The sequence below is a fragment of the Protopterus annectens genome, chromosome 10.part0 (assembly GCF_019279795.1).
Source record: "Protopterus annectens isolate FY-2018-M chromosome 10.part0, PAN1.0, whole genome shotgun sequence".
Classification (NCBI taxonomy): Eukaryota; Metazoa; Chordata; order Ceratodontiformes; family Protopteridae; genus Protopterus; species Protopterus annectens.
This window is the reverse complement of record NC_056744.1, coordinates 143,213,137-143,234,650: the sequence shown is the minus strand read 5'-3', so window position 1 is coordinate 143,234,650 and position 21,514 is coordinate 143,213,137. Positions and strand designations below refer to the sequence as shown.

The following is a 21,514-nucleotide window of genomic DNA, read 5'->3' as shown; positions in this document are numbered from 1 at the left end:
CGAAAGAACTTTTAGAAGGAGGATCTATGAGCATTTGTATGCTGTGAGAAAACATGATTAAAATAAGGCTATATACAGGCACGTTAAAAATAATCCCAATCACTCTTTCTTATTTGGTATTCTGGAGGTTACTGGTAGTAATACGAGAGGGGGTAATTGGAAAAACAACTTGGAGAGGGCAGAAATGAGGTGGCAATTGAGACTTAATGTCATGGTAACCCCAGGCATCAACGACAATGTATCTATAAAACCTGAATTGAAACATAGGGCTACTATTTTGTAATAGAAATAAACCTAGTTCAGTAAACAACACTGCTGTCATTCACAGAAACATTAAAATTTATTACACACTTTTTAACAGATTTTATAGGGTTAACATGATTCAAATTTTAATTAGTTAATTGTCAGTACAAGAGAGGAAGTGGGTTTTAGCAAACACAGTTCTGAAGAAGTCCTAGAGCAGGACGAAAGTGCTTGACTGTGTTGGATACACTGCAGTTGTGTTCTATTTATTCTGTAAGTTTTTTAAGCTATTTTACTGCTTTGACTGGCTGGAGTAATAAACCTGTGTTTTTACCAATATATTGGATCATTTCATGCCTGTGGATTTTTTTGAGGCAATAGCACAGAGTGGGTTGTTTGTTTCTTGTGTGTGCATGGATATTTTAATGTGTGGGTGTGGGTTTAAAGGGTGCTTTTGGTAACCTGATGCATGGACAGCTAAGCAGAGCGCTAGTGCTATCAGGTTTGACATCACAGTGTTTGACTCAGAGACATGATAATGAACCATAATGGGGGGGGGGGTTAGTGTGGCTTTACCATATCTGTAAATCAGAATTTCTGCCCTTTTTCTGTCCTTCATGCTAAATGACTCACCTACATTAGGCAGTTAGTGCTTGCAAAAATTCTCTGAATCCAATAGCATACTTTGCTATGGGTCTTTTCTCTGCAAACACGAGTGTTATAATTTTTATGTATTTTTATTTTTCCTGCATTATTTTAGATATCTGTTTTGGTAGTGGAGAAATTGCTAAGACTGATTACTTTTTTAAATGTGACTGCAGGTGGGGATAAGGATTACTGATAACAAGTTTTAAATACTTACTATGACAGATTTTTTTTAATTAGCTCTCATTATTTTTAATGTTTTACTATAGGCTGGGCTTAATAACACAAGTATGAAAAGTGTTCAAACTCTACAAGAGGTTCCCAGTGGAAGTTACATGTATCGGGGTTCAGCATTGAGTCCACTGTTGTTCATGTTGGCTTACTTCAACACACATGTTGGGGAGTACGGATGAAGAAGGCTGCTGTATGCGGACAATGTGGCACTCTAAGCAGACTCTGCACATGAACTCCAGCAAATGGTATGGGAGTGGAATGCAAAACTGAGGGAACATGGGATGAAAATATAACATATAGTGCTCATTACAACAAGCAAGGAAAATAGGAATAAGCTGACATTTAAGATAAAAAAAAATAGTGTACTCTGTTAGCACCCTAAAGTATTTGGGCGGGATGGTTGAAGAGAAGGGAAATTTTAAATGAGGAGGTCAAAGCTAGAATCAGAAATACTGTAGCCCCAATGTGCCAGGGGTAGTCCATGTGATGGACTAATGCCAAAGAAGATGAAAAATAAGGTGGATGAAACTGTGGTTTGACCGGTGCTTCTGTATGGCATAAATACCTGGGAAGTGAAGGCAGAGTGTATGATGAAGCTTGAGGTGATGGAGATGAAGTGTCTGAGACAGATTGTAGGATGCACACCATGGGACAGACACAGAACTAAGGAAACCAGAGTTGATGCCAAAATACCCCAGTTGCAGAAACAAATCAAGAAGAGATGATAATTCCTCTAAGTAGCTAGTTTTGTTAGGATTTTTTTCAATTTTATAGCTAGATTTTGTTATTTTTTTTTTTATTAGTGTGAATGTGACTTGGAATTTGTGGAGGTTTTTGTTTTTCAATTTTTTTTAATCTGGTGTTTAACTAGGTTCCTATGAGTTCAACGAAAACGCATTATGTCGAATGTGTTTTCGTCGACACATGTAGAGCGAACAGGCAAAACAGCGAAGCGGCTGTTCAGGGAATTCTTTCCCTGGGAAAAACATCTCTTGACAGCTTCATTGTTTTGCCATGTTCTGCATGTAGTGTGGTCCCTTGTCCGGTATAGCTCCCGAGCATGATTGTGCAACAGTTACTGACCTTAAGGTTAGGGTGCGGGTTAAAGTAAGTGCATACGTATGAAAATATTTACTGTTTTATATTTTGTGTTAGATGTATGGTTGAGTTACGTGTGTATGTGTTTTCAGTTATTTATTTTTGTTTGGGGGGGGCAGATTAGGGTTAAGGTAAGTGTGTATGTGTTTGGAGCTGTTTATGTAAATGTGCGAGAGTTATTGACCTTAGGGTTAGGGTGCGGGTTAAGGTAAGTGCATATGGTTTAAAATGTTTACTGTTTTTTTTTCGTTAAATGTATGGTTGGGTTATGTGCATATGTATATTTAGTTTACTGTTTTTTGGGGGGGTATAATTAGGATTGGGTATGTGTGTATGTGTTTGGAAGTGTGTAATTTTTTTTTTTTGCGGGGGTTGGAACAGTGATTTCTTTGCCTAGGAAAGAAATTGCTGTTCTGTTAATTCAACATTTTCAGCTTTCGCTAAAAATGTGTTGATGTAACATCGTTCACTGTTTTAAGCATTCGATGTTGCAATAAAGATCCGTTTAACTGAGGGAGGACTGTTTTATTTTTATTAATTATGGTAGATTTTTTTTCTTTTAAGATTTTTTGATTGGTAGTGATGACTTTAGGTAATAGGCTACAGGAAGGGTTACTCATTTGGGCATCAGTCCCTGGAGTCGCTTGTGATAGTTTTGTAGATAACTTGGGATACTGGCCATGTCTATGCATGTTTGTGGTGGGTTATTCAAATAATATGTCTGTTTGTGTCATCATGATGATTTTGAGAAGAAATCATTGGACGATGGTTTTACAAAGTCAGTACTGTTTTACATGGCATGAGATCTTAAATACTTATTTTACATGCTTTTCAATGACAGCACAGATCTGCAGGTTGAGGGGAAACTGTGTTTCTGATGCTTCACACAATGATTTTCTTTTTTAAAACGTATACTTTACTTCTCCAGATTTATTGGGTTCTTCTGCCACTTTGCAGTTTGTGTAGTTTTACTTACTTTGGTGGAACTGCTTTCTAGGATTTATTTGTCATGTAATCTTTGTGTTCCATTTTTATTACTTTTATAGGTCTTTCCATCTTTGTTCCGAAAATATTTTTTCAATTTTCTTCTGTGAATATTTGGTGGTCATTTTGTCTGACTTGAATGGTTTATTTAAACATATTTTTCTCTCTCTGTCTCTCTCCCTTTTTGGATTTTATGGTTTTAATACCTATTTTATATTTTTAACATGTTTGTATAGATAATTACATTTGTACGTTAGGGATTTAAAGCACGTTGTTTGGATGCATCTGTATCAATTCATTGTAGGACATTTTTCAGAAAATGTAGTTAATAGAAAGGCCTGATCATTTTGTGTTTGTTTAATATGATCCATTTCATAGTGTGCCTCAGGCTCTACAGATTGTAAGTATGGATTTTTCCCTTTCATTCCCAGATTTCTATATCTGGGGATAAAGGACAAGAGGAAAAACCTAATTACACTGATCTGCATTGATGAATGGGTACCTTAGGCAAAGAAACCTGAGCAGCTGGCTATCATGCATCTGGCACAGACCTACTGCACTGAGTTCAGTGTTTATTTTGTTACCATTATTATAATCAAGTCTTCTTCCTGTTATTTTTGTGTACTTCTAAATTATCTAGAAAGTATCATAGTTATTTGCATTATTTGCATTTTACAAGCTTTTTCATACAGAGTTTTATTTGATTTCAGGTATTTTTATACTGTTGTCAGTATTGCTAGCTACTGCATGTTCCATGTTTTATATACTATGTGGAGGTCTGGTCTGTTGATTAAGCTCCTTATGAGTAGATACTTTTTCTTAAGTGACCTGCCTGATAGCTCCCCTTGCTAGCTTCAGTCAGGCCCTGTATTTCTCCTATGAGAGGAAAGAGTCAGACCCATTAATACCTTAGTTGGCCTAACTAACAGTTGTATAACACTTTTCTTCTCTGACAAGTCTGAAAGCCATTGTGATAAAGGGAGATACTGCCAGCACAGCTATCTGGAATTTTGTAAATAATTATATGTCATTTGTGAATATCATCATGTTTTATGTAATATGTTTATGTTACAACTGTAGTAGAACTGTATGTTATATATATATATATATATATATTAAACTGGTTTGTGCAGATGCGTGTGTTGAAAAGGTATTTTATAAAGTATTTGTGTTTGAAATGCATCCACAGTGTGCCCTACTTGAAGAAAACAGAAATGTACATGCACTATTGTAACTGTCTAAATGTATATATTTTAACAGTGGAAACTGGAATACAGGATACTAACTTCAGTCCAGAAAATTTTAGGAAAATAGCTGAAATTAATTTACTTTATAGGCTACAAAATAAAAGATGATATCCTTCAGTTTTTAATGTGGCTAGAGACACAGAGCCTGTGCTGAGAAGCTTTCTGTATTGTCTTTAGGGTGAATTAATTACTAGTCTTGAAAGCATGAAGGAATGCAATTGTTTTATGACTTCCAGCATCTGCTATAGATCTGAGGGCTATGCATTTTCACAGATAGATGCTAAATACTGCTAGCTTCCAGCAGTGGAGGTTTCAGCTGGGAACTAGAGTCAGATGACAAGAAGTGATGTCATTCTGCAAGCTAACCCAACAGTAATATTTGAGATATTAATTTGAGAAGTATTCTGTCTTGGACCCGGCGACAACTAGAAGATCCATTCACCAGATTTGCCTTGCTCTATTAGTAAGTTCTTAGGTTATAGTAATTCTCTTAGATTCGGTCAGGAACATAGTGAAGCTTAGTTGAGATATTTTTCTTTATTTATTTGAGACTGTCCTGCAATATTGTTTTAAATATTTCCTGTGGTTTTGAACTCTGATGTCACTGTGAATATATATTTAGTACTGTGTTGTTCTTTTATTATTTATTATTAAATATATTTAACCCTTTCATTGTGGCTGATCTGTGTAGAGATATTTAAGTTTTGAGAGTATTTGCATATTTATTTGTGACACTGTGTGGGCCACCCCTAACAGCCTTGCTCTTGGTCAAACTACCATTTGTATTGATAATAACAATACAGAGCAAGATTAGACACCCTTTGTTAAGGGCCTTAAAGTAGCTGATAAGGAGCTGACTGGAGGCAGTGGTAACTACCTTATAGTCTGTGTAGAAGGGGGCATAGCTAGTAAACCTGTGCCAGCCTCTCCCAGGTGTGTGTGTGTAAATCAAATCTCAAAAAGTGTGTATGTCAGCTACTTGGGTCAGGGACACGAAGCACTGGTTGGACAGAAAGGGTGCTGGGATTCTTATTTTGGTCACTCAGCTAAGATCTCAACTCTATAGCTCTGCCAGTAGGGAGTCTTACTGGGGATCTTGAGAAAGGTAGAGGAACTAGCCCCAGACTGACTGTGATCTCTGTGTACTTTTAAGGGAAATTGCACTTGATGCAGAGAGCTGCATCTGGAAATATTGTGTGTGTATTTGCTATCCTCCCAGTGAATATCCCCACTGTTGCCAGTGGTGAGGATTGAGGCTTCTTGATTACTGGTCCAGTGCTGGGGCATCACAGCCATATAGGCAAATTCCTTCTTAGAGGTAAGAATCAAGTCAAAGGAACATGCCTGTTTGCTGTAGTCATGCAAATGGCCTCTTTCCTGGCCTAACAACTGTCATTGCCAGTAAGTGGTTATGTAGGATGAATGTGCATGCTGGTTCTCTTGAGTTACATGTGGCTCATAGGCACTATGGCGCAATTCTCAGCTTCATGCTGCAGTACCTCATTATGCCAACGAGGGTCAGCACTGCAGCAGATCTAGCCACCTCCCACCTTCGATAATGTGTTAGCATGCACTGGACACACACCAATTCTGCCACCTGGTCATTTCAGGGACATAAGTCACTAACCAAACTCTGGTGATATGAGGTTTAGTCAGAGCTTTATCCCTCTATACAACAGGGATGGGCCAAAATGCAAATACATTTGGTGAAATAGACAAGGGATAGCTGAACTTCATATAAAATGGGCAGAGAGTATATAAATAGAGAAATGTTTTACATTGTATTTGGTAGGGGCATTTTTATCTGAGAAAATGTTATTACGGTCCTGTGTTAGAATATGCAGACACATTCACCTTCTTTCCTACTCTTGCTGTGTTTAATACAACTCTCTACCTCCCTGTCTATGTAGTAGGTCAGCTTATTGTTTTATTGACTGTACTTTGATCTGCTTAGCTTGTAGACTGACAGTAAATCAATGAGTGGTGTAATGATTATTATTTAGTCGATTTTGGCTCATAAATTGAAATCACATGAATTGCGTATAGACTCTTGGTGTGTCTACCCCAACACACTCACACTTTCTGGACCCATTTTAGTGCTCATGTGAAAGTTGTAATCATTTGTGATCCAATAGATTGTTTTAACTTAGTTGTAGTTCACTGAATTGCTGCGTGACAAAATGAAACACACATGCATACTTACACACACACACACACACACACACACACACACACACACACACACACACACAAAAACACACATCTTCCATATGAGAATATAACAATTATAATAAATATAATCATGGAGACTTTGAAGTACACTCATTTACATATTAATTTAGTCAGCAGACAGAAAGATCTAATGAGATCTTTTTAATTTTTTATCTATAGCTCAGGGCTGCCTGGACAAAAAAATGAAAGGCAGTATCAGTTACTAACCAGTGGGTTTATTACAAAAAAATAATTTATTGCAAATTCTTCATTGTTCTTCAACTGACATATAGTAAGCTTTTGCTGAAGACAGCACTGTACCTAGCAAAGAAAGTACCTATAAGACTGTGGGATTGTTCATTCATTAGCTTTGCAGTGGTTTTAAGTTTGCATATTTATAGTCCACACATTTCTGTAGAAACTGGTACCATTACCTTGAATATACCATTTAATAAAACAGTTCCCATTTTGCCTTCATACCTCATTATGTCTGAGATTTATGTTACATGCCTTTGTATGACTCAACCTTATCTTATTATGTTTTTGCACTGCCATTTTAATAAATGCAGTAATACCTACACATTGCCATCAAACAAGCGTTCAATATTCCCCCAAAGGACTTAAGTCACCAGCAGTCCAATACACCAACAGAAATAAAACAAAAGATATGTATCTATGCATTTTAATAGTCTTAATAACACAGACTGGTCCATCTTCTACAGAGGAAGATCCCGTGATGATGCTTAGAAATTCCTTACAAATATCCTCATCAACTTAAGAAAGCAAACGTTCATATCTTTGCTGGCATGCATAACTTCCAGAGTGAACCAAGGATAACAAAAGACTACAGATTTTACAACAGAGGCACCACATGGGGCTTCTAGGAAAAAATAATTGCACTAATATGAGACAGCTGTACAGACATTTTATACTAAGAAACCAAGAAAACCATCACCATAAAAAATCCATGTTTTATCAAGCAAAATAAAATAAATAAATAATAATAAATAAATACTAAACAGTACCTGGTCTTGTCTCTGTAATCATTCTACTTGAACTCCTCCCTTACTCCAGCTCTGCTTTCTTCCTGTAGCCTTCCTTTTGTTTCTCTATTATCTTTTCCATCTATTGTCTTACTCTTTTCTTATAGTTATATTATCATTATTACTGCTGATATTGTTAAATTTCTTGTAAATATTTGTCTTGTACTGTCTCATTTTATTCTTACTGTTGTTTTTGTGGAGGTTTTCTCCCCGGGCCTCCACTGAAAAAGTGTTATACCCAGTTGGACTATCCCGGTTAACAAATGTCAAATACATAAAATAAATAAATAAATAAAATAAGCAAGCATACTCTCAAATCCTAGAAGATTCTGGAATGAAGTTAAAACTACTGGCTGCAAAACTATCCATACTACCCAGACACAAAAGAAAGTGGAAGAACTAAGTGAAAATCCCTGTGGACACAAGGATGATGTGTAGGTTCCATGTGACAGGTCCACCAAGTAGAAAATGAATTGAAGAACCAGGGATGAAAGGCAAAAAGCAGTCATCGTGCCACATACCCCATCCACATCAGTCATAATGTACTGTTTATTACATTGAAAGATTTTCACTCAAAATATAGTATTGCCATTGTTATCACTCAATTTTCAGTCTGAAGTCTTGCAGATGTATGGACTTTTACCCTGTTAATTCAGCTGCAATGCCTTACATCATCTTTGCAATGCCTCTATATTTCCAGGACTAAAAATAAACTTAAATAAATGAAAAAGGTTTTACATAACAAAATAAGACCATACCCAACATGGTAAGGGTCAAATAAGAAAGAATAGCTACTTTTAGCTGCCTGAAAGAAATCATGAAGTCCCTTATACATTACTACCTCACAAAACAAAACATAGTCAGTATGTTGTCTTTCTTACAGTATGTGGGATGCCATGGTACATACCTTGACATCCAAATTAACAGTGTCTGTAGTGGACACTAGAACTATCTTCAGTATAACCACTCCTGTGCCATATCCTTCCCATTCATCTGCTTTTCTCTGCATTAGTCAATATAATTGTACTCATCTTTTTGTTTATCCTCAGTTATGACTGCAGGCATAAGTACCATAAAACGTTAGCTAGCAAGACCTAAAATAATGCTAGTACACTTTATCCTTGTTCCTTCTTTTCAGTCTACCTTTCCACAGCCTGTGAAATATACATATATTTGAGCACTGGGATTACAAGTTGCAGGTTGTAACTTTAGAGTTGCATTGTTAGTTTATCAACTACCTTGATATTTTTAGAGCTGCCTGTCATAGAGCTTTACAACTGCCTTGCAGAATGTCTCCTCAGCAATTTCTCTGACTTGTGTGCCAACTTTTTTATTAGTTGAGTACAGCTGTTTCTTCTGTTATGACATCATCAATCCATAATGTACTATTATTATTACTTTATACTGTCCTCACCAATATGCTTTAGCTTTGTAGTACTGTATGAGAACTTTCTGAACTTGTTCTGGAAGACTATCAGTGTTATATGTTTTGCAACATAGAACAGAGGGCTCTTATCCATCCATTTTGACCGTTAAGTGAGGAAAAGAATGGAAACAGAAGGAAACTATTCCATAAGAAGAGGTAATTAGAAATAAATAGATGTAAACATAACAGTGAAGAAATCAGCTGTACAAAAACTTTAATGTTTGAAAATCTTGGGTAGGATATGAGAAATGTAATTCTAAATATTATAGATTATTTATAAGACATACATTTTTAGCATTATATATAGCTTTTGGCAATATTCAATGGATATTATTCCTTATGCTTCTCTTAATAATAATATTAATTATGGATCATTAATGTTTATCTATTGTTTCAATATTTTTCTTTGCAACCTGCCTACTGTACATTTATTTGGATTGGTGTAATTAATGTGCCTTTATTTGCAACTTAATGCCAATTTTCAGTATCTTGAGAACCTTTGCAGATGCCATCTGTACTGTGGTGTTAATATATTATTGAGAAAGTCAAGAAAAAGCATGTTAAATGAATTTTAAATTGACATAGTTGCAGTTATTTTGTTTAGTAACTGTTTTCACATGATTTTTATTAATCTAAAAATGATGTGTTACTGAGTTGCAGAAATTAATTTTGCATTACTTTAAACTTGGTTAGCATTCCTAATGGTATGTTTATTGTATAGGCATCATTAAATTAATTACAAAATAGCAATTAAGTTTTCATGCAGAAAACTTGAGATGCTAAGATGTACCTAGCAATCACAATGTGATTAAATGCATTTGTTTAACTGCCTACATAGTCATCATTTTGGAGTGTTATAGAGAAGCAAGTTCGCAACTTACTGAAGAAGATTAGGACTTTGAAGACTTAACCTGTATTTTCAGCTGCATGCATACTGGCTTTTATTCACTGCTCTTGTACACCAAAATTAATTCCACCAAGGCTAACAGTGATGGAATATTCAAACTGACTGCTGGTATTGTCCAAGGAGTCCTTCGTTACAATGTAACATCTTTTATCTAGTGTCAGCTGCCTGATAATGACCATTTCAAGTCCTCTGTTTTGATAAATGACAGAAAGCCCATAATAAATGGCATTGCTTTTCTAAAAATCCTACTTAAGTGGATATTTCAGCGTCATTTTTTTTCAGCTTTAGATTGATGCTACTTTTCTGTTGACCTAATTTGTTAAATGGATAAGTGAACTGATCCTTAGTGGACAAGTTTCAGTCTTGCCCTCAGCTATGATAGCAGAAGTAAATGTGATATTTATGCACATTTTAGAGTAGCAAGTAAGCTAGCTATGTTTTGGGAAACAAGATGAAATTGGAGTACCTGGATAAAGCCTGCACAGTCCTAGGGACAACATACTGATATATGGAAAAGTAAAATCCTCACAGAGAATTACTTGGGGCCAGGAGTTAGCTTCAGTCTCTGGAGCTGTGACTCAGAGGTGTTATCCACTGAGTCCTAGTGTTCCTATGTATGTTGGAGCAATGTATGTCCTGAGTCTGCAGTCACACCATAACACCATCAACTTTGTTACATCCACAAGTCTGGTGTAAGTCAATGTGAAATAAGAGTGTGCCACAAACAGTTGATACTATGCTGAAGATTCTATATGACTGAGAAGTGTACTAAGTACTAACTGGTTCTCTGAGATGCTACAGGAAGTCAGAATTCTCTACTTATTTTTGATAACCCCAAACATTCCCAGAGGTAGTTATTAAAATGCACTGTATACCTGAATAAGGTGCATGGATGCCCTTGGTATATTTCCATTGCATTCTTTTCAGTTTACTCATGTTTGTTTTCTTACAAGGTTTCCATATTGTTATTTCATACTCATGTTTGGGTCTAATGTAGCTAATATTTATTTATTTATTTATTTATTTAACATATGTTAACCTGGGATTTAGTTCTATAACTATCTTTAATCAATTGGTTGATATGATTAGGAAAACTCAAAGCTGAATCTACCCATTTACTCTGATCCTTAAATAAATCTCCAGTTTCAATTACTGGGTGCTGTATTACATAGTCACCTATCAATTTATGTCTCCCAAATCTCATATGCTTAGTTTTTTGATGTATTAATTGTCATACTAATCTCCTGTACCCAAATGGTCAATTTAGTCCAGTTGTTTTGCAGGCATGCCCTATCTGTAATCCATGTAATCAGTTTACAGATGTCCAAGTGCTTCCTAACCTTGGAAAAAATCCAGGTTTCACCGAAATGAATTTTGCTGATGCTACAGGAAGTCAGGAAATTGTGAAGCTAGATGCTCATCATTTTCATGCTCTTGGCAGCTTTGAAAATGACAAGAACTCGTAGAAATCTAGTTACTTTTTTTTTGTAGTTTAGCAGCATACTCTGGTCATTGAAGTAGTTGGCTACTACAGACAGGTGTTGGGCAAGGAGGTTGCAAGGTGCTGTTACTAGCAGGCAATAATTTAGATGAGGGAAATGTTCACTGACAGTTTTTCAGCTGAGCAAACCAAGATTTAAATAGTTGTAAACACTCTTCTTAGTCAGTATCAAATGACAAAAATGCAACCTGGTTCTGGAAACATCAAGAAGTGCTTGTTAAAAGATTGTAAATGTGATAAGACTGGAAGCATTGCTTCATCAGATGCTAAAAACTAGATAAAGGGTAGCACAGTATTTAAATAGCAATCAGATTAGAAAAGCCAGCCAATATTACGCAGCCTAGAATTAAATGTCAACTATGGCAAACATATCTCCAAAATGTGTCTTTGTCATAAAGGGTATCACTATATTAAGCCCACTCTGAGATACAATCTACTCTACTGGAAGCTTCATGCTGCAGTACCTCATTATGCCAATGGGGGTCAGCATTGCAGCAGATCTAGCCATCTCCCACCTTCAGTAATGTGTTAGCATGCATTGGACACTCACACCAATTCTGCCCACCTGGTCATTTCAGGGACATAAGTCACTAACCAAACTCTGGTGATATGAGGTTTAGTCAGAGCTTTATCCCTCTATACAACAGGGAAGGACCAAAATGCAAATACATTTGGTGAAATAGACAAGGGATAGCTGAACTTCATATAAAATGGGCAGAGAGTATATAAATAGACAAATGTTTTACATTGTATTTGGTAGGGGCATTTTTATCTGAGGAAATGTTGTAACAGTCCTGTGTTAGAATATGCAGACACATTCACCTTCTTTCCTACTCTTTCTGTATTTAATGCAACTCTCTAGCTCTCTGTCTATGTAGTAGGTCAGCTTATTGTTTTATTGACTGTACTTTGATCTGCTTAGCTTGTTGACTGACAGTAAATCAATGAGTGGTGTAATAATTATTATTTAGTCGATTTTGGCTCATAAATTGAAATCACAAGAATTGCGTATAGACTCTTGGTGTGTCTACCCCAACACACTCACACTTTCTGGACCCATTTTAGTGCTCAAGTGAAAGTTGTAATCATTTGTGATCCAATAGATTGTTATAACTTAGTTGTAGTTCACTGAATTGCTGCGTGACAAAATGAAACACACATGCACGCACACACACACACACACACACACACACACACACACACACACACACACACACACACACACACACACACACACACACACACACATCTTCCATATGAGAATATAACAAATATAATAAATATAATCATGGAGACTTTGAAGTACACTCATTTACATATTAATTTAGTCAGCAGATAGAAAGAGCTAATGAGATCTTTTTAATTTTTTATCCATAGCTAAGGGCTGCCTGGACAAAAAAATGAAAGGCGGTATCAGTTACTAACCAGTGGGTTTATTTCAAAAAAATAATTTATTGCAAATTCTTCATTGTTCTCAACTGACACATAGTAAGTGTTTGCTGAAGACAGCACTGTACCTAGCAAAGAAGTACCTATAAGACTGTGGGATTGTTCATTCATTAGCTTTGCAGTGGTTTTAAGTTTGCATATTTATAGTCCACACATTTCTGTAGAAACTGGTACCATTTTCTTGAATATACCATTTAATAAAACAGTTCCCATTTTGCCTTCATCCCTCATTATGCCTGAGATTTATGTTACATGCCTTTGTATGACTCAGCCTTATCTTATTATGTTTTTGCACTGCCATTTTAATAAATGCAGTAATACCTACACATTGCCATCAAACAAGCGTTCAATATTCCCCCAAAGGACTTAAGTCACCAGCAGTCCAATACACCAACAGAAATAAAACAAAAGATATGTATCTATGCATTTTAATAGTCTTAATAACACAGACTGGTCCATCTTCTACAGAGGAAGATCCCGTGATGATGCTTAGAAATTCCTTACAAATATCCTCATCAACTTAAGAAAGCAAACATGTTCATATCTTTGCTGGCATGCATAACTTCCAGAGTGAACCAAGGATAACAAAAGACTACAGATTTTACAACAGAGGCACCACATGGGGCTTCTAGGAAAAAATAATTGCACTAATATGAGACAGCTGTACAGATATTTTACACTATGAAACCAAGAAAACCATCACCATAAAAAATCCATGTTTTATCAAGCAAAATAAAATAAATAAATAATAATAAATAAATACTAAATAGTACCTGGTCTTGTCTCTGTAATCATTCTACTTGAACTCCTCCCTTACTCCAGCTCTGCTTTCTTCCTGTAGCCTTCCTTTTGTTTCTCTATTATCTTTTCCATCTATTGTCTTACTCTTTTCTTATAGTTATATTATCATTATTACTGCTGATATTGTTAAATTTCTTGTAAATATTTGTCTTGTACTGTCTCATTTAATTCTTACTGTTGTTTTTGTGGAGGTTTTCTCCCCGGGCCTCCACTGAAAAAGTGTTATACCCAGTTGGACCATCCCGGTTAACAAATGTCAAATACATAAAATAAATAAATAAATAAAATAAGCAAGCATACTCTCAAATCCTAGAAGATTCTGAAATTAAGTTAAAACTACTGGCTGCAAAACTATCCATACTACCCAGACACAAAAGAAAGTGGAAGAACTAAGTGAAAATCCCTGTGGACACAAGGATGATGTGTAGGTTCCATGTGAAAGGTCCGCCAAGTAGAAAATGAATTGAAGAACCAGGGATGAAAGGCAAAAAGCAGTCATTGTGCCACATACCCCATCCACATCAGTCATAATGTACTGTTTATTACATTGAAAGATTTGCACTCAAAATATAGTATTGCCATTGTTATCACTCAATTTTCAGTCTGTCTTTATTTGTCCTGTAATGCCCGGCATATTGCTTGTTCAGTTTGTGCTGTCCTTCCTAGAGGCCTCAATGTGGTACAACATGGATGCTTTTTCCATCTCTCTCCCAGGAATATCTTTCCAAGAAGTCTTGCAGATGTATGGACTTTTACCCTGTTAATTCAGCTGCAATGCCTTACATCATCTCACCTTATCTCTGGCCTGCTCAGGTACTCCTCTAGTCACTTTAACCCAGTATCTCATTGCCTCATCTCACCTCTGATTGCAATGCCTCTATATTTCCAGGACTAATAATATACTTAAATAAATGTATAAGGTTTTACATTACAAAATAAGACCATACCCTACATTGTTAGGGTCAAATCCCTCCATGGAGCTAGCAAAGAAAGAATAGCTACTTTTAGCTGCCTGAAAGAAATCATGAAGTCCCTTATACATTACTACCTCACATGTCTCTTCTGGTAAAAAAAAACAAAACAAAACAAAACATAGTCAGTATGTTGTCTTTCTTACAGTATGTGGGATGCCATGGTACATACCTTGACATCCAAATTAACAGTGTCTGTAGTGGACACTAGAACTATCTTCAGTATAACCACTCCTGTGCCATATCCTTCCCATTCATCTGCACTCTTTATCTGCTTTGCTTGCCTTTTCTCTGCATTAGTCAATATAATTGTACTCATCTTTTTGTTTATCCTCAGTTATGACTGCAGGCATAAGTACCATAAAACTTTAGCTAGCAAGACCTAAAATAATACTAGTACACTTTATCCTTGTTCCTTCTTTTCAGTCTACCTTTCCACAGCCTGTGAAATATACATATATTTGAGCACTGGGATTACAAGTTGCAGGTTGTAACTTTAGAGTTGCATTGTTAGTTTATCAACTACCTTGCTAAACAACATCTCAAAGATATTTTTAGAGCTGCCTGTCATAGAGCTTTACAACTGCCTTGCAGAATGTCTCCTCAGCAATTTCTCTGACTTGTGTGCCAACTTTTTTATCAGCTGAGTACAGCTGTTTGTTCTGTTATGACATCATTAATCCATAATGTACTATTATTATTATTTTTGAAAAGTAACCCCCTTTATACTGTCCTCACCAATATGCTTTAGCTTTGTAGTACTGTACGAGAACTTTCTGAACTTGTTCTGGAAGACTATCAGTGTTATATGTTTTGCAACACAGAAAAGAGGGCTCTTATCCATCCATGACTACACTGAGGTAGGAGAAACCTTACTAATGCCACATTGCTATTCAATCAAGCATTATTTCCTAGGTTGTTTCAAGTGACCTCCAAACTCATTTGATCTAATGTGAGATGCCCGTTCCAGTGTTCCTAAGGAATAGACAGCATAACCTTCTCACACAATGTATGCAAGAATGATAGCCCTGTCTTAAGTCTTGTAAGACCATGGATAGAAGCAACCTTATGTGCATCAAAGTGGGTGTCCTATCATCACTGAGGAGAACTATTTTTAATGCCATATAGAAGGCTCTTTTGGAAACTGCAAAAGTAATTCAATTAAGGATCACAGCTTTGATGTTGTCACTGGTTGCTAAATAGTGCTTTGATAAATTACAATAATAATTTATATGCTGGAGCAGCTGCATTTCTTGTGCAGTTCCCAAACATATTATGGAATATCAGCAAAGTCGCCTTAGTAGTGGTAAAATTAAGGCAGTTTATATGAGAGATCAGTCATACTGATGTGACCCTTCCTATTTGCCTTGGCAGCAGAGTTGCTAGCATATAATTTAAGAAGCACTTCTTTGGATTTATCTCAGGAGGCAGTTTAAAAAAGAGGACTCTGTCATACTTCCCTTTATGCTTTAGAAATAAACTTATTTTCTGTTGGAGATTACCTAAATTATATTGCTGACTGGAAACCTTCATACTCCATTTTGGCTTGTTAATCTTTAGAGTCTAACTTTAACATCAGTAATGCCACACAACCTAGTGCATTACAGTTCTAGATCTTTATACAATATTCCATTATTAACATTAACTTGACAATCATAATAATAATAATAATAATAATAATAATAATAATATTAGTAATGACAATAACTGCATTATTATTATATTTTTACTAGTAGTTTACAAACTTAATATATTCTGACCAATTGCTTCAAACATTAAATGTCTACTGGCTTCATACCTGACACTTAATCTTCAACTTTATTATCTGGGAAGTCAAAGGCTTAAAATCCTAGGAGGTTTGTGTGAATCAAAATACTTAAATGAGTTTCTTTACTCTGGCCAAAAATACAAGGTATAAGATACATACTGGATCCATTATCAATAGCTGCATCAACATGCATGGGTCACCCAAAAATACAAGGTATAAGGTACATACCGGATCCATTATCAATAGCTACAGCAACATGCATGGGTCATGTAAAACTCCCTCAAATCTTAAATTGTATGATTCAAATATAGAACAGATTGTTTTCTTACAGATCATATTTGTCATTAACATTTAATTTATTCATTTATTATGAGAGCTCATTCTGTACAGTGGATACAACTGTGATAACTGGCTGTTTCAACAAATTTCTCTTACACAATACTCAAAATGATCCTATAAAAAAACAAACAAAAAAAATTTCCAAGCCCCACCCTCCACTTTTTGGAGTATATTTTCCTGGACATTCCTACATAGGTTGTTTCCTGTGACAGAAAAACTTCCAAGATATCTTCATATTCAAAGCCCTTAAGCTAAAGATATGCCTGATACCATTCTGGTGATTGAAATGCATTTTTATTTCTCTACTGTCTTATAAAAATGTTAAAGCTACAATGAAAGATTTTATCAGGGTCTTTAGTTAAACATTTTAAAATAACAAAACATTTGATAATGTTCAGTGGCTCATATTCTATCTCCAATAACCATATGCCAACTATTACTTTGCAATGTACTTGTAAGCGCTTGTGAGACAATTTCTTAAAACTGGTAGGGGAAACCAGCTTACTGAAGTGTGAACACTGTCTTCTGATAGTAGTTGAGGTTATATGTAATTCTCCAGATAGAGACCCCTGCCCCAAATTAGGCCTAGCTGTAGACTCAGAAAAAAAGGATAATTCAAAGGAGTGGCTTTGCAAAAATAAATCAATTTAAGATTATCAGCACTATGTTTAGGACATTTTTTGCACATTAGTAGTTTTAATTACTGTCAGAATATTAAGCATTATTAATATTAGTTCTGACTTGGGCTTTCCAAATGTTTCCCTCTCCCCATCAGAAATAGCCATCAGACACATTTATAATATGACTTAGTGAATTCAATTGAAATATGTTTGCAAAGTAATTTGAAAGCTAATTTATTTAATGAGTTTTATGTGAGCTACAAATATTTACTTTAACTTTGTCTTCCTTTCTGACTCCCTAGTTATACTCCTTTATGATTTATTTTAATGATACAAAGTCCCTTTAAAATGAAACAAGTGAAGTGTCTGCTATCGTAGGTCATGACAGCACTGTTAGAGAATTTCCAAGCATGGCTAAGATTATGAGATGGTACTCAGTAAATATAAAATTGTCAGTGAAACCACTTTTCTTCTGCAGGTAGGGAAGGTAATTTCCATGCCGTACTTTTTTTCTTACCATCATTATATTTTAGAAAGCAAACACTGAATTTACTTGGATTTATATTAAGGTGCGTTTATTAGGGGGTACATAACTCATGGAAATATCTATGTCTTGCAGTCTTACCTTAACTATTACAGAGAAGTTTCCTGCATTTTAAAGTATTCCTCATTCTATGTTCTTTCATCTTATATTACAGTTTATTCACCACCAAAAACAATTGATTCAAGAGGGGAATTTTTTTTCATACTGAGTTATCACATTTCACATATTTGTCATTGAAAGAGATGCTCTACTTCCTTACTAAATAAATTTGTGTTTTTATTCTCTTTTCTCATTTCTGTTTAGTGTTGTCAAGTTCTGTGAACAGTATTACACTCATGACCCTATCATGTCAGGCTGTCTCCCTAGCAACCCTTGGATTACTGACGATACCATGTTCTGGGAGATTAACGCACCACTGTAAGTACTTCCTTTGAAATCTTGTCTTCATATGATGCTAGTAATTAATCAGGAAGGCAGGATAAAATGAATGCTGACATATAGTAGCAATTCACACAAGACAGTGAAGTCTGAGGCAAAAATGAATATTTTATTTACCTATGTCATGATCCAGCTGAACAGTATACATTGCACTACATTTCTTACTGAAATTATAACATGGTTTTCCAGTTTTCCTTCATTTCAGGTTAAATAATGCAGACATAAATATTAGCATATTATGCTCCCATTACCAAATGGCCAATTTACTGAGGTTATTTTGCAAACATGCCTTATCTGTAACACATGCAATTAGTTTACCCAATTTCAGGTCATCTGCATATAGACTGTAGAACACCTCAGATAAAAAAGTTAAGTCTGAGAGATACAATCTAAACAAGTAAGGGACTAGGACAGAGCCCTGTGGGACACCTTAACTGTAACCAAGAATTTCACATGTCCTGTCCAATTGCTGTATGATTCTTGACATGTCCTTTTTGTAAGCCATTCAGCTATCCATCTTATCAATAGTACATCAGTACCTAGTTGCTCTAATTTATTGATCACTGTTTTGTGTATGACCCTGTCAAATGATGAATTAAATCTATATAAATTACATCACAGCACAATTTTTCATTCATAGTTGTTATATTGTTATAGAACATCATGTTACAAGTAGTAATATATCTATTTTCAACATGCGCTTGCTGATATATGATGTTCTATAAATATTGTCCATTTTTTTTCCACAACATAAAAGTAGACTTAAGGGTCTGTATGGTTCTGGCTTTGTCCTACTTGCCTTTCCCTTAAAGACAGGTTTAATAAGTGCATGTCTCCACTCTTGAGGAATCTCCCCATATTTATATGACCTAGTAAATAACAGGTATAATGGTACTGTAAGTTCTTGCTGAAGTATTCTCAGGTCATTATTACTAATTCTGTTTCCTCCCTGTGCTTTATGTGGATCCACTCTGTGCAGTTTTTTCAATATAATCTAATTTGTTTCCAGTTTCTGCAGCTACCTGGATGTCACTAAGATAACTTTGTAAGCCAAACTATTTTGCATAACATTTTTGTAAATATATCTATAATTTGTTGTGTCTGAGAATAAATTTTAGAATCTACACACAGTTTATTAATTTGTATGTCTTTACGCCTTCCATATCTTATGTATCTATAAAAAGTTTCCTGTTATGCTCAATATCTTTACATGCATTTTCTTCAAATTTTTCTTGATCTTATCTCACACTATGCTTAACTTGTTTGTGCAGCTTGTTTATTTCTGTTTTCAAAGTTGTTGTGCGACATGTCTTCAATTTCTTCTATTTTTCTGTCTCTCACCTTAATTCAGGTATCTTGTTCCTATGGAAATATATCCCCCTGACACTGTATTCCTAGATCCTGATGTTAAACATTTTTTTTATTTTTTTGCACTCAAAAAATTTCTTTTTCCAAATTTTCCACATTTCATCTGCAGTTTTTCCTCTGAACACCTCACTCCAGTTAGTTTTACATAGTGACTGTTTTGCTTCCATATAACTTGTAATTAATCTTCTATACATTGGCTTAGCTTTCAGTTTGGCAGAATTATCTAGCAACAAATTAACCTTTATAACCCCATGATCACAGTAATTTCTTTAGGAACACAAACAATGCCTAGTATGTTCCGTTCCCTGGTAGGTTTTTTAACAATCTGAAGGAATTGTTGTTCCTGAACATACATTGTGAATAATTTCCTTACTAATGTTATTGAATCAATTTTATTCCAGTCTGTTTCTGGTAAATTTAAGTCCCCAGCTAATATTATTTTCCCTTCTGTGTTTCATGCAAGAAATGTATGAATTCCTCTAGGTTATCAGCATTTGACTTTGATAGTCTATGTTGTGTCTTTCGGCTTATCCCGTTTAGGGGTCACCACAGCAGAACTCTGGTCCGCTAATGTTTGGTAGTGGATTTTTACGTGCTGAGTTACCAGCCCTGACACACAACTTTCAACGAAGGCATGCCCATTCACGTATACCTCCACACAGAAGACGCTCTAGCTGAGAGTCGAACGGGACATCGTCTTGCTGTGAGGCGGCAATGCTACCGCAGCATCACTACCGTGGGTACCTGACTTTGATAGTCTATACACTCCAACAATTGTTACATGTCCAGTTTTGTCTTTATTGTCACAATTACACAGTCTACAGTATTGGTGTTATCACTGAACATGTAATAATCACAGGTCTCATAACTATATTTAATCTCTATTATAACACCTCCACATGATTTTTTTTGTTAGAATGTCTGCTACAGTAAAAACATTTATACCCTGACAGAACTGGTTTCCAGTCATTGTTATTTAACCATGTTTCACAAAAAAATGACAGTGTCAATCTTGTGGAAATATAGTAAATTGTCCAATAAAAAACTTTATTATTAATGCTCCTAGTATTAGCAACCATCAGAGATGAATCAAATGTTGCTATCTGTGAACTGTTAAATTTTCAACCTGGTAAAAACCCTGCCTAATGTTTGTCAAATATTGTCCATTTTTTTGAAATGGGATAGTTTTCCCATGCAGGTATTTACCCCCAAAAATCTTTTCATTCATGGTGACCTGACTATCCTTTCCATATGTGATTTGTGAAAAATAAGTCCTAACACCAGTACAAGCTATAGTATTTAAGAGGTCTGTAAGTTCCCTACTAACAGTCAGAGTCTCCTTGCAGATGAGATCCTTTTTTACCAATATGAATGAAAACAGATCCGCACTTCCTTATATTTAGGCATTCCAAGGCTTGTCTCACATCTTCGATCTTCTCTGCAAATGTAATTATTAGTTCTGCTAATAATAGACTCTCCAATTGCATGAACATCTTTTCTGACCAGATATGAAGAATCTTCAACTTCTAATACAGTAATATCTGCTCTATGAATTCATAGGGTCATAGGAAGTTACTAGGCTAATGGCCCTAGGGCCCTTACAAGCCTCGCCAAGTTCTACCCTTATTTACATGATCAGCACCAATTGCCCCTGTCCAAGAGGGACACACGTTGAAA

General features: G+C 35.5%; 1 protein-coding gene across 1 annotated transcript in view; it reads left to right on the top strand.

The window, feature by feature from the left end:
• Positions 1-21,514, top strand: part of RGS9 (regulator of G protein signaling 9) — a 1,872,571-nt gene that overhangs the window by 1,627,266 nt on the left and 223,791 nt on the right. Inside the window, exon 12 of the mRNA XM_044085112.1 lies at positions 18,335-18,448. Coding sequence (XP_043941047.1) covers positions 18,335-18,448 — 114 coding nt within the window. The remainder of the gene's footprint in view (positions 1-18,334; positions 18,449-21,514) is intronic.